The 14,164-nt window shown below is 36.1% G+C and overlaps 1 protein-coding gene across 2 annotated transcripts; it reads right to left on the bottom strand.

The window, feature by feature from the left end:
• Positions 1 to 426: 426 nt before the first annotated feature.
• Positions 427 to 14,161, bottom strand: rab5b (RAB5B, member RAS oncogene family). Of its 2 annotated transcripts, none has more exons than XM_055214886.2 (6): positions 14,080 to 14,161; positions 9,017 to 9,307; positions 4,535 to 4,686; positions 4,294 to 4,416; positions 3,963 to 4,056; positions 427 to 2,120 (listed from the first exon to the last, which is right to left on the bottom strand). In XM_055214886.2, the coding sequence occupies exons 2-6, from the start codon at positions 9,177 to 9,179 to the stop codon at positions 2,008 to 2,010; spliced, it is 645 nt and encodes a 214-aa protein (XP_055070861.1). In that variant the 5' UTR covers positions 9,180 to 9,307; positions 14,080 to 14,161; the 3' UTR covers positions 427 to 2,007. The 2 variants fall into 2 exon arrangements, with proteins under 2 accessions (XP_055070861.1, XP_055070860.1); XM_055214885.2 differs by lacking the exon at positions 14,080 to 14,161 and adding an exon at positions 13,637 to 13,790.
• Between the last annotated feature and the right edge of the window lie 3 nt (positions 14,162 to 14,164).

Raw genomic sequence — 14,164 nt, 5'->3', positions numbered from 1 at the left:
TGGCCTATGCACGTTTACAGCCCCGTTTTGTGCGCAAGCACGTTTATAAATGAATGGGTCGTGGGTTGCAGGCGGTAACACTGTGTTAAGTTGGAAATCGGCACGCAATTGCATTAAATGTAAACGACACAAACATATAGTCAATCATTCATAAATTATCCAGAGATAGTGGGATAATGTTGTGTGTGTGTGTTGCTTGCTCGTGACTTGCTCCAGTTGCGGTACACCTTAAGGTGCTCGGGTTTATTCCAGGAAAGTAGAGCAAATCTGTCTTTTATAAATCTGATAAAACTAAAGTCTCTTAAGTAATATAGAATGGAATTCTACACTTTAGGTACTCAAGATCAATATGAGATTAGCAGAAACACTGTGTGTTACGTGATCTTTAAAAAGGCTTCCCAAAAAGTCAGATAAAGCAAAGCCATGTTTCATTTATAGCAGAACAGCACAGCTTTATTTAACATTTCAGTTCACAGAGGTGTTAACAGGAGATCAGATCTATTCCATAGAAAAGGTGGACCTGAAAACACATGACAAATGACTTTGCTGTGAGACACCTTTTTATGATACTTAATTCATTCCCTAAATGACCATATAAATGTAACCCATTTAATTACAGACTAAAATCAATGTTAAATAAAATTCATTTTTACACACATCAACAAACAGCATCCATAAAACGAAACATCATAAATGATTCCATTTACTAACACACCCAGCTAATTATTGATACAGGTTATTGCCTGTACGCTTCGGGCCGACGTCTCTGAAAACGCTACTTTTTTGGCCGTATGCCAACGTGGACACCCCTTGAACAAGCCCAAAACAAGGAACATGAAAAAACACGAGTAGGCACTTCTGTTTTTTCCACTTTTAAGGGGCATTCTGATTGACTTGGGCAAATTTCCTGTGTCACACAGCGTTGACTGGTAAATCGATTTGTGGGTGCTTTAATCATTTTGTTGCTTTTAAATGGTATTGCATGGCCTTCACATCCAGACAAATCAAAGCGACTTGTTCTGCCTTCTTTCTCTCGTGTGTTAAGTGACATGGGTTCAAATCCGTACCATGTCGTCGCAATACGTTATAAGTGATTTGGTGATTGTTTCTCAAACAGTAGTTTACACAAAGCGACAAGAACAAAGAGAAGGCATCGTAAAGCTTGCTGTTGTGTTCTGAACTTCAACACTGAACTTTACATGGATGTTGTTGGGAGGAAGGAGGTGGTTGGGGTCGGGAAGACATTGATGTAAAAAACATTATGTTCTTTAATACTTAATAGATCAATGGATGAAAAGCTTGGCAAATGAGACCAATTAAAACGTTAACATTAAAAAGTTAATAAATAAAGCTGGAGGCTAAAAACAGCTCAGCTAACGTCTGGCTAAGTGTTCCCTCTGTAATTTAGTAACTGTGGCTTTCATGAATGCTCACATTTGAAGCGTTACAGATTCTTTCCACCGTGCAATTCATTTAGGGTTAAGGTGCTGATATTCCTCCAGTGTTAAGAGTTGGGATTAGAGCGTTGAAGTGCCTAGCATACAGATACATATATTGGGGTAGATTCTGCATAAAGACTTTCAGGATGTTACAGAAGGGTGGGGGCATTATGGACCATCTCAGTTCATTCCAGGATTAGTAACGGGAAGATCAGATGATGTTATATTTTGTTCATTTTGTTTCTTTTATCCCTTTCCCCATCCTTTATCTTTTTGCAAAACCATTGTACTTCCATAATTAAAATGACAGGGGCTGGAAATATTCTTGAGTTAGAAATAAAGAATCCACATTTACTTCCGGAGTCCAACGTCGGTTTGCGTTCTGCCCTGTCCCTCAAACCATCGGAAGTCTTCTCAAAAATCTCTTTGTGGCACCAATGAGAGTTTTTCCTCAATTTCTTTCTGTCATTCTTCTCTTTCTTTCTTTCCATATCCATTGTGGGAGGTGAACGGGTGAAGGGTGGGATTTTGGGAAGAAGGTGTCAGTGGTCTCCCGTGATGGAGTGTTTTAGTTCCCACAGCAGCTTCGAGAGGACTGTGCATCTGGGTCCTGTAGGTTGACTCCTCTGTGTCGAGCAGCATGCGTGGGGTTTTGGGTGTCTGTTTTTGGCATCTTTTTCGCTATTGATGAATAAAGAAGAGTCAAATGAAAAATATGCATTCCAGTTACTGACAAAAAACTTCAATACATTCATGGTTAGAGTAGTTAAAGGGTTAGTCCATTTTCTTAAAAAAAAAATCCAGACAATCCACCCACCACCATGTCATCCAAAATGCCGATGTCTTTCCATGTTCAGTCGAGAAGAAATTACGCTTCCCGAGGAAAACATTCCAGGAGTTTTCTCATTTTAATGGATTTTAATGGACACCAACACGTAACCGTTTAAAATTGCAGTTTCAAAGGACTCCAAACGATCCCAAACGAGGCACAATGGTCTTATCTACAGTAGCGAAACAATTGTCATTTTTGACAAGAAAAATAAAAAAGCACTTTTAAACCACAACTTCTTGTCTATCTCCGATCATGTGACGCGCCAGCACGACCTCACGCAATACGTCATCACGTCAAGAGGTCACGGAGGACGTATGCGAAACTGCAATTTTAAACTGTCACATGTTGGGGTCCAATAAAGTCCATCAAAATGAGCAAGGTCCTGGAATGTTTTCCTCAAAAAACATAATTTCTTCTAGACTGAACAAAGAAAGACATCAACATTTTGGATGACATGGCGGTGAGCAAACCATCTGGATCTCCCTCAAGAAAATGGACTAATCCTTTAAGACCATTATTAAAGGCAGAGTGCATGATCTCTGAAGGCCAATGTTGACATTTAAAATCACCTAAACAAACACGCCCCTTATTGATGATTGGCTATTAGTGTGTTTGGTACCCTTTTCCAAAGCGTTTGTCAATAATCATGCATCCCACCTTTAAAGTCCCAATGAAATCAAAACTGACTATTCTTATTTTTTATGTAATATTGCAGTGTGTATTATAACAATTTATCCCTGGAAATCATTATTTTAAAAAAATTCATGTGCCTTCATAAACTTCAATCAAAATCTGAAAATGTACTGTGGTGATAATTCTCAGATGATGTCAGTTAGACGGCTTGGGCAGGAGCTTTCCTTAGCTCCGCCCCCTCCAACTATCAGTCTGCTGCCAGTTCTATTTCTGAATGAAACACCTACTTTTCTATATTCAATCAAAGCACAGTGACAAATGACCTGTGAGGTATTTTGAGATTAAACTTCACAGACACCTTCTAGGCACCTGAGACTTATAATACATTAAAATGGACATAATATGTCCGCTTTAATTCCAGTGCCTTTGACAGAGAATTCACATATGCGATGTAATGTTGTAAACTGTTTTGATGTTTTCTAACAAGTCATTCTTAAAAAAATTCACAGATTTTTTTTACATTTTTGGATAACATTTTTACATTTACAGCGAAGCTAAATCCCATTGTACACATATGTGGACCTTAACTTCAGCAGCATAGTAAATCAATAGATTTTTGGCAAATTTGCATGCCATATTAATACAACACAATAATCCAACTTAAAAAAAATCAACAATAAAAAATGTTTACATTGTGGACGTTTTGATTGGGTGAGGCTGCCTGACTTTTTAGATTTGTTCTCCGCCATCTTGAAATGTCAATGTAAAGTGATTTTTTCTTCTGCCAACACCAGATGGCAGAGTAAATGTCCACTTTTGTGTCCAACAGGTTTAAGAATTGAGTATTATGTTGCACACAACCAAAAAAACGTGGACGTCGCATGTGGACGCCAGGTCGCAAGAGGTTAATGTAATATTTTAATTAGAAAATGCAACATGAAAAAAGTACAACTGGGAAAAAATCTGGGAATAAGAAAATATCCCAGTTTGTGTTTAACTATTAGTTGTGCCTGGTTTACAATAAAGTGTTATTTGAAGAAAAAGACATTGTTACTTACCAATGGCCAGGAATAAATCATTTACGTTCATTGCAGTCTTGGCAGAGGTTTCTATGAAAAGCAAGCCTGTGTCTTCAGCATATGTCTGTGCTTCCTGTACAGAAATGTGAGAGATAGTTTTGTAAATTCATTTAACCAAACGCGTAGTTATAATTATTTTATTTACTGTATACTTTCAGTTTTACAGCCTTGAAATTCCTGTTGTTGCATAAGCATCACTGCACAACCAAATCATTTTAATCCTTTGTTTAACAAACATTTCAATGCTAAACTTGACATCGCTTCTGGGAAACATAAGCATTAAGGTAACATAAAATAAAAAGAATATGACCTCATACTCCACCAGTCTCTTGTCTGCTAAATCTGCCTTGTTTCCTGCGAGAGCAATGACAATGTTGGGACTGGCCTGCCTCTGCAACTCTTTAACCCAAGCCTTTGCTCGCTCAAAGGTTTCCTGTAAACAGAGTAAGTTTTAGACACAAGCCCTGTGCGTGTGGTTTATTTCCTGGACAAGGAAAAATTAGCTTAAACAGGAATGTTAATGTCTTTTGAGAGTACCAGTGGTAACTTACAGGCTTGGTAATGTCAAACACTACAATGGCCGCTTGGGCTCCGCGGTAGTACATGGGGGCCAGGCTATGATAGCGCTCCTGTCCTGCCGTGTCCCAAATCTCAAACTTTACTGTAGTGTCATCTAGACAAACAGACTGTGCCAGGAATGCCGCTGATGGAGGGAAACAAAAAGAGAAAGACAGTAAACAAACTAAATTTGAGTTATTCTATGTATTGTCATTTAAAGATTAATCTGGACTGATATGGTGAACTCCAATTTATTCTTTTGATATCTAAGTTCTAATATGCTAAAACAGATTCTGATTGGATGATCCGCATTCAAAGCTTTAAATGTAGACATTTGTGACTGCACATCAGCTTAATTTTGTATTATTAAACTTTCCTAACCGTGTAAACAACATGCTGCTATGACGTTTCAAGATCATGCTTTAAAATATCTCTATATCATGCTAAAATCACTGTAACATGACTTATTGCTTTAAGGTGCACCCATTTCATTGCTAAAAACTAGGGCAGTCACAATGAGTAAAAAATCGTCTCATCGCGATTGTTTGACCTCATCGTGATGATTTCAAATCACCGCAATGATTGCACATCTCTCTAAAAACCACAAGGGGGAGCTGCAGCGCCGGTATAAACAAAATTGTATCAGATTACTTTTAAATATGTGTTATGTGTATTAATATTTACTGCCAGATAAACCTTGCAAAATATTTAATTTAAATAATCACAACAATGGGTGAAAATAATTTAATAAACAAGCAAAAAATTATGAGAATTAAATGTCAAAGCAATAAAACAGACAACTAATCATCATAACCGTCAAAGCCCTAAAACAGACAATTAATCATCACAATTACCACAATTTATTAGACAATTAACCGTCCGCAAAATTTCATAATTGTGAGAGCCCTACTAAAAACAAAGTTATTTGTGTTATTTTGTACATTTTTGTAGCTCCAGATTTCCCTCTCTTCCTAAAATACACTGATTTTGTACAAAACTCATCGATTTGAAAAGCGCTGTGTCCCTGATTGGCCAGGTAATATGTACATTGTGATTGGACCGAAAACCTCTGACATCAGACGGAAATGTGATGCTCCTTACCATGTTTGAAAGATTCACTCACAATGCAATGCTAACAGGAGTTCATTTACAGGCTGTAAATCGGGAGGAATTATGATAATGTCGGTCTTGTCTACATCACCAATCCCAGAAGTATACTTTTGCCTACAATCTGTGTGTTTGTTGTTGTCCATAAAAAAGATATTTACGTTGGAGACGATAACTTGCGTCATCGTTGTTTAATTTGGAGTTTGTACCTTTTGCATATCATTAACATGTACTAATACACACTTACACACCAAATCAAATGTTAAATCATTAATCGGACCAAAGTGGCTCTTTAATTACTTTAGGTACTTTGTAATATTATTGCTGCATTCCCTCCATTTCTGTACTGTCACGCCTGTATATTGTTTTATGGAACCCAAAGTCTATGACAATGTTTACAAACTGCAGATACAGAGCAATGGCATGCTGGTTACATTTACATTTTTTCATTAATCAGATGCTTTTATCCACAGCCACATCCTAGGTAATGTTGCAAAGGGGCAATAACAAACGTTCCTGGTAGATTTCTGGTAAATTTCTGGAATTTCCATGGGAACTTAATCTGGAAATTTTTGGAAATATTCCAAATTGAAAACTTAACGGGAATTTATAGGAATTATTTGGAAATTTTAGAAAATGTATATAAATTATGTAATATACAAACATAAATAAACATTTTGTTTGGCCATAAGCATACATACATTCAAGGTAATTACAAATTTTGAAGAATCCTGATACTTACGCTCATCAAGCCGTGGATTTATTTGATCAAATAAATGCAGGCTTGATAAGCACAAGAGACAATTCTGTATGATAACTGGCTAGCAGAATAAAGAAGAAAGAGCATCACAGCTTGAGGTAGCTACATGATAGCTAGCCTCATAAATTTTCAATAAAATAGTGCTAGCCTAGCTTACATTTAGATATCTAATTTACTGGCTAGCAAGCTAGCTACTAAGTGTATAAACACATTTTGGTATTTGCTATTTAAACTATAATACCATAGATCAAATATATTTATCCAAGTCAAAACTTAGTTAACTTAATGAAGTCCTTGGGCTCTAATGCACCAAGTGTGGCTTCTGTGGTATTTAAGGCCTGGAAAATGGAGGGTCATTTTTAGACACAACTTTAATTATTTCACCTAAATGTTTTCTAAGTCAATGTATTTTTGTTTTCACAGTCAAATGTATATTTGTCTTACAACCATATTATGTTGTTGCACACTAGCTTACACACAGCACAAGCAAGTTTTAAACAAATGTATGTAATTTACATGAATATATGCAAATATGGACATTTTGACATTATTTTGTGTGCAGGGGGTGTGGCCTCAATGGCCATTCAGTAAGCAGTGTGCTGTGTGTGCATGTGACTGAGGAATGTGCAGGGTAGAAATTGCATTAAATCTTGTTGTCTTAAACAAAATTATGCTGCAAGATACATTTCATTTCCCTGCTATAGGCAAATTCTTTTCAAATTCCCATTAATTACTGTTAACTCCCATATATTTCCATGGAAAGTTTCCAGTCTTGAAAATTCACAGAATTTGCAAACCTAAACAAACAGTATGGTTTATACATATTATACTAGGACATGTTATCTCAGCAATAAGTCAAATGAACTGATTGTTATGGATTATTACAAAAGCACTGTTGGTTGTGCTGCTCACACTCAATGTCATGCTTTTGATATTACACAATTAGTTTACCCTTTGAAAAAAATGTAAAGGTGACCAAGAATGTAAAACTGAATTTACTTTGTCATAGCTGAATTATAAGAGGTTGTCTGACTATTTTCTAAACTGAACTCTTGAACAAATACCTCGTCGAAAATAAAACCAAATGTTTTAGTAACTAGGTAACCTATGTGTTATTTAGCTTGTTATATAAATAAACTACGTTTAATGTACTTTTAGTGTATTTATTCTTAGCTGAGTTTTTCCGGAAGTTACGTGATGACCACAAAAGCTACGTGTTTATGTTGTTACTGCTGAAACGTCTATATGAGGTCATAATTTGTGCTCTGTATTGGGCTATGTGTAAATAGTAAGAAAATAAAAAATGCATGTAAACAGGAGTCAAGAGGTAAGCTCCAGTCATGTAAACATGCAATTAAGTCCTGATGGTGACGTGATGAAGTGATCCCCTTGGGGAAGAAGCCAATCAGAGCGCAGCTCATTATTATTATTCATGACCCTTCCAAATAAGGTAATAACAGGCCATTTCATTCTGAGGGCAAATCCTAGGGTTGTGAATGGACAAATAAAACTGTCTCTGGATCAGTTTTTCACATACATTATATTTAGATATCAAAGAACAATGTAACATATTATTTCAATCAATTGCGCGGCTCGGCAAGCTTTAATTTGTGGCTCACATGGCAGTAAATAATACAGTGATAGGATCATGCAGGCATGCGCTTTTTCGGTCTTTTCTGCTCCAGACACTAACTTTGTTAGAAAACCATACCTATTAGATCAAGATGCACGTCGATAAGCGTGTTCAATCGCATGCAGCGCTTGCACAGAGCGAACGGCATATGACATCAAAGTACCATGAAATCAGACTGCTTGTTATGCTTTCGAATTGCTCTCATGGCACAGAAATGTTACTCGCCAACTGTTCTGTGCACCACCGCATGAAAGTACGAGAAAGGTGGCCCCCTGGTGGTTTGGGGGGCACTGCATAAGCATATTATAAGAATGCTTAGCATTAAAATCCTGTTTTTGTCATTAAGGGAAATCATATTGTCTCAGTTAGAAATTTGACTGGTAAATGATAAAGAATGATTTGCCCTTGTATTTATTGCCTTACAACAGATTGACTGATTGATAAGCAGACATGATATTTATGACTGGATGTAACTTTTGATACTTTGCGGAAAAGGCGGCTCTCCTATTGACCCTGACCTATCAGTGTGGCTCTCATGAAAAAATAGTGAAGACCACTGTCATAAACCAATGATCCTGCACAGTGCAACTGGCTAAACATGACAGTAACAAGATTATGGATGTAATCCCCAGTACACTTTTATTGCTAAACTAATATATGGATAAATCTTTGATGAATTTGCACTATACATTGCTTTGGGGAAAAGGGTCTGCCAAATTATTCCCTGTAATGTAATAAAACAACTTCTTGCTTAAGTTTACACTGTAAATTTTAAAGTTATGTATGTAAATAGATTCACTGTCTATTTGAAGGGGAGCTCCCAACGGAGACATTGTGAATCAGGTTAGTGAATAATGCTGCCATCTCACTATTTTTAACTTTCTTCTGCTGAGCAAAACTCCTCTAGAGGTTGACCAAATTTATCACCAATGCTGGCTGAATGCAAAATGAAAACTAAATCATGCTTTTCCTCACCTCCAATGGTGGTCTCTTGAAACTCATCAAACTGGCCCTTTACAAAACGCAGCACTAGGCTGGATTTGCCGACGGCCATGTCTCCTAGTAGCACCAGCTTGAACTGGCATATCTTGGTCTGCGGTAGGTTCCCATTGGCCCTGCCGGTCCCGCGGGTGCTCATGATGTGGGAAGGGTGGGCGTCCTCCCTGGTAGGGTCTGTGAAAGCAGTAACTCACGTTTGGACTCAGATCTTCCAAAGAATTGGACACGTTCTGTTTCCTCTGAAGACGGCAGTCGGACTGTGTGATGCTAAAAACAAACAAAACAGTAAAAGTATTCAGAGTAGCATGAAAGTGGAAGAGGTAGTGGAAGAGGAAGTGATCATGGGGATTATTACAGTAAACCACATGTTCTGGTAATGTGATAACCAATAAATTTGAGCTTTTTGCATTGCAAGGGATTCTACTCTGACATAATATGGTTATGAAAGCAACAAACTATGGCCCAGTAAAAACCCGTATGACTACAGCAATAAGAAAAGGACACTTTCCCCAAAAAAATAGATATTGTCATGTTTTTCTATCTTCTGTGTGTTTCCATGAGTTTATTTCTGTCTGTCTGTCAGGGTCATCATTCACTTTCACGGTATGGAGGACAGCCACAACAAGTCACACATGTTTCAGAAGTCAAAAAAATGAATAATAGGACTTCTGTGGTTTATTCCTTTAAATACAAGAATCAAGTTGCAGGCAAAATTAAATGAAAGAAGTGAGAGACCAGACAGAGGAACTACAGGTTAAGATATCTGTTTCTTACAAACAAAACCAAATTAAGACTTTTAAGTCAGAAGGCAGGACTACGAAATGTTGCAGATAATCCTCTATACTGTAGTGTGAATCAATTCACATCAGAAAGCAGAAAAAAATACATTTCTGAAATAATGCATAAACTTGCATTGCTAAACATCTTCATGACAGACTTAATCATACCTAATACTTCCTGTTCTACACCTGTCAAGTCCAACGGAAACAAGGTTGCATACACCAAATGAAAAGAGAGCTTCAAGAAAGGCTTGATGTTATGACAGGAAAAAATGTGTACTCAAAGCAGAATCTCTATGCCACATTCCACATCTAAATGTTTTAATCTAAAGTTTCCACAAAGATTTGTTTATCCTATTACAAATCCCTAGCAATGAAAGCCATCATAAACAACGATCAATGCCACAAATATGGATAATTGGGTAAAATCCACCATGTCTGTGAAACTTGTCACCTCTTTGTGGTTTATCAGCCGTGTGCTCTTTAGTGGTTTGAGTTTGCATCAGTGTCACTTTGCAGTGCAAATATTTATAGCTTAACCACACCAAGTACATAGGTCAGGCAGATGACTATTACAACAAGCAAAACCTCTTTTTATTTTGATGCATGTCCAGCTGTGATAATTACAAGTTATGAACAAAGTCTTGTGAATATATAATAACTGTAGAGCTACAATTTTATTGTCAACGATGTTGTAATGAATAGCACTTAAATGTTATGTAAATCCACAGAGACACTATTTCTATTAAATGCTTTATTGTATCTTGATTTTCAAGGGGTTTCTTCTTCTTCCATGTTTATAGAACACTTCAAAATTCTAAAAGGCAGGTTTTGGTATATGTGGTCTTAATGAGAAACTTAATGCAGTGTTTCCCAACCGGGGGGCCTCAGCAGATTCATAGGGGGCCTCAAGATGACTGTAAATTATAAAAAATCGGACAAAACAAGCATTAAAGGGACACGACACTCCACTTTTAAAAATATATATATACTCCTTTTCCAGCTCCTCTAGAGTTAAATATTTGATTTTTACCATTTTGGAATCCATTCAGCTGATCTCCTGGTCTGGCGCTACCACTTTTAGCATAGCTTAGCATAATCCATTGAATCTGATTAGACCATTAGCATTGCGCTAAAAAATAACCAAAGAGTTTCAATATTTTTCCTATTTAAAACTCATTTGTAGTTACATCGTGTACGAAGACCGACAGAAAATTAAAAGTTGTGATTTTATAGGCAGATATGGCTAGGAACTATACTCTCATTCTGGCATGATAATCAAGAACTTTGCTGCTGTAACATGGCTAATTATCAAGTATGTCATGTCTTAATGCTTGTCATGTGTTTGGTGTGTCATGGGAACCTATGTCATCGCCTGTCATGTCAAAATTGTGCCTGCTTACTTAACAGTAAACTCTGATTGCACATGAGATTAAGTGAGTATATGGCAAACACGAGCGTCTCTTCATTAAAAATGCTTACGAAGCCTCTGTAGCCGGCATGTATTTTGACACGACGGTGATGAGTTTCGCATTCGTGCCTCCTCAGAAAAGTCACAATTCACTTTTGCGTTATGGTTGTTTTACGTTTAAATATTGTTTAACAATTTATAATTGTTCTGATGCATCAGACTCTAAACCTAACAAAATTAATATTAAAGGGACAATGTGTAGTATTTAATTAGTCAAATTCAATGTCTTTATTCATAAATAAGTGCTCACTGGTGTTAAATGACTTAATCTGACTTTTCTTTTTAAGCTTAGAATTTCTTTTTTTTTATTTACATTCAATAGGTAAGTCCAAGAAGGCTTTCCTGTCGTTCCGCCATATTAAAAAGCTATAATAGCAAAAAGGGATAAAAAGCACTAGCCTACCGCAATTCGTTTCCACAATGCGTTTAGTTCAGAACAAGTGAAGCAGCTAAAACGGACAAGGAGATCATTGAGTACATTACGGCTACTGTAGTTGCAACACGCATTTGGAAAAAACGAGGCGCTAGAGAGCACTATTCGTTTGAATGCAAAATACAATTTCACCACTAGATGGGGGAAAATCCTACTTACGGTCCCTTTAAAATATAAAATATTATATTTATATAATATTATATGATATAAAAGCTTATGCCAGTTTGGCATGACATGGCTTGTATGCTTTCTGCCATGTGGAAAATGAGGGCGCCATTGAATAATTTTTTGAATTTGAACCCATAATAAGTTTTACAAATGCCAGTTATTTTTCATAGTTTCATTAACAATCAAATAAAGTGACAGTAATACGGGAAAACAAGCGGAACACAGGGCTTCAGCAAATTTTATTCCAACAGACTGACCCAACTTTGACTCCAAAATCTAAGGTAAAATTAAATTATTTTGTTTTCGCGTTTTAAAATAATTTATTACTTCAAATATTTCACCGTGTTACTTTAAAATTATGTTTTTAATCAAAATTAAAATGACAATAATTTCAACAATAGAATATTTGTATTTTTTCGTGTAGTTGACTACTGTTTTAGGTGTTGACTAGTAGCAGTGGATAAGTTTAGTCCAGTGTCTTGATTTTAATATTTATTTATTACATATTTATTATATTTCATTGGCTTCTTTTATGTTTGTTAGCATTTTAAACAATCATAAAACATATCAACAAGTAAAATAAAATAAAATCAACAAGTAAAACATAAAAGTTTTAAGTAAACTATATAAAAAGTTGCCCTCCAGATTGTTTTAACAATTGTGGTAGCCCTTGCTCACAAAAAGGTTGGATACCCCGTCTCGTACATCTCTTGCAAATAGACATATTTTTTTGATGTCTGGACTCTAGTATCATTAAGGGATTATAAAAAAGTAAACAGATGGTTTAATATATTGGTAATAAATGCAGTCTCTGCGAATTTATATTTCATAATGCAGGAATTGCTAATAACCCTAATCCTCAAGTGTGTTTGAAGTGATCTGGGCCCATATTTATCAAGTCTCAATTACAAGAACACTGCTAAGAATTGACTTAAGAGTAAAAAAAGCTCAAAGCTGTTATCAAGCAGTTATCAAGCATCTCAGTGATAATTTAAGTGAAGTGTAGTAGTAGGACTAACGTTAAATCTTAAGTGTCAGTCTTGGCTGTGTTACAAACGAGATTTTGGATGTCGACATAAGCATGGACAAATCACTGAATTGACTTCCTTATTTAAGAATTTCCTCAGAAAACTGAATGGTGAAATTTCTAGAAGTTTATATTCAACTACACACATGGACAATACTGCTGAAAAGGCATTGCTGCGGTAAGTTAGTGGTGATATGATGTCTCTCACAAAGTAACTGAAAGATGATGCCTGTTCTGTTCAACTGTTTGATTAACTGCTGGCCAACAAACATTTCAAAACATTCTTCCTAACCTGAAAGATCTGCTCACGTCTCCGTCTCCTCAGTGGCATCACAAGCCCCTACTGACAACTCCTAACCACTTGAGAGATCTCTCGAGCCGTCTTAACTGGGAGAGTAACGTTAGATTCCTAGTAGAAATTTGATAATCTGCTTTTATACTTATTAAGTTTGAAAGTAGGAGCAAATTTCATGAATTCTCAACACTTAAAAGACTAAAATGGCAATTTGAGAAGCTTGATAAATACGGGCCCTAATTTATAACTCTTGTAAGTAGGGTTTTGTGATCTAATAACAACGCAGTATACACTACAATCATTAACGTGACTCGATCCAAGGAGAACGGGCCAACCTCTGCTATTAACATCAATTTCAAAAGTGATCACATTATATTTGGACATAAAGAATCATACAAAGCTACCACAATTCGTGCTATTTACCTGTTATAGCCAGTCACGGTTGTTTTGTCGGGTGGTTGTTCGGTTGTTGGTCTATCAGCTGGTTATCGGGCTAAGCACTTCCTGCACTAGTGCGCACGCGCACGAAATCAACGTACTTTTATCTTTTTCGTCATATTACTGTGCATTTTTAGAGAGATACTTTGCTTTAATTATTAATATAAAGAACTAACGTGTTTGATTATACATTTTTACTTAAAACTATATAACCTATTATTATTGGTGATTGGCTTTTAAAATACATTTTTAATATAAATCAGAATTTATCTAGCAAACAAAAGCCAAATCATTGTCTCTTACATTACTTTAAATGTGGAACTTTTGTCTTGATCAGGAGACGCTGTTTAATTTTTCTTTGTATTTAAATTTGTTTTAATGTACAGACATAACATTGATTCAAATTGGTAAAATGTAAATATATTTACCTTCTGTCCTAACAGGTGTTTTGCTGTTTACGTCTTTTAAAATCATTAGGTACGCTAGGTTCAATGGCTATATCAAGGACTTTTG

This window comes from Misgurnus anguillicaudatus, chromosome 17, assembly GCF_027580225.2.
Source record: "Misgurnus anguillicaudatus chromosome 17, ASM2758022v2, whole genome shotgun sequence".
NCBI classification, from domain to species: Eukaryota; Metazoa; Chordata; class Actinopteri; order Cypriniformes; family Cobitidae; genus Misgurnus; species Misgurnus anguillicaudatus.
The sequence above is the reverse complement of the archived record's forward strand: the minus strand, read 5'-3'. Positions and strand labels throughout refer to the sequence as shown.

What these genes read in the sequence shown, in the direction of transcription:
- rab5b (XM_055214886.2), bottom strand. Translation starts at nt 9,179, where the DNA reads ATGAGCACCCGCGGGACCGGCAGGGCCAATGGGAACCTACCGCAGACC. An exon ending in TCAAGAGACCACCATTGGAG is followed by an intron (nt 4,687 to 9,016) that starts GTGAGGAAAAGC and finishes TCCCTCCATCAG; the next exon opens with CGGCATTCCTGGCACAGTCT. An exon ending in TGTTTGACATTACCAAGCCT is followed by an intron (nt 4,417 to 4,534) that starts GTAAGTTACCAC and finishes CTCTGTTTACAG; the next exon opens with GAAACCTTTGAGCGAGCAAA.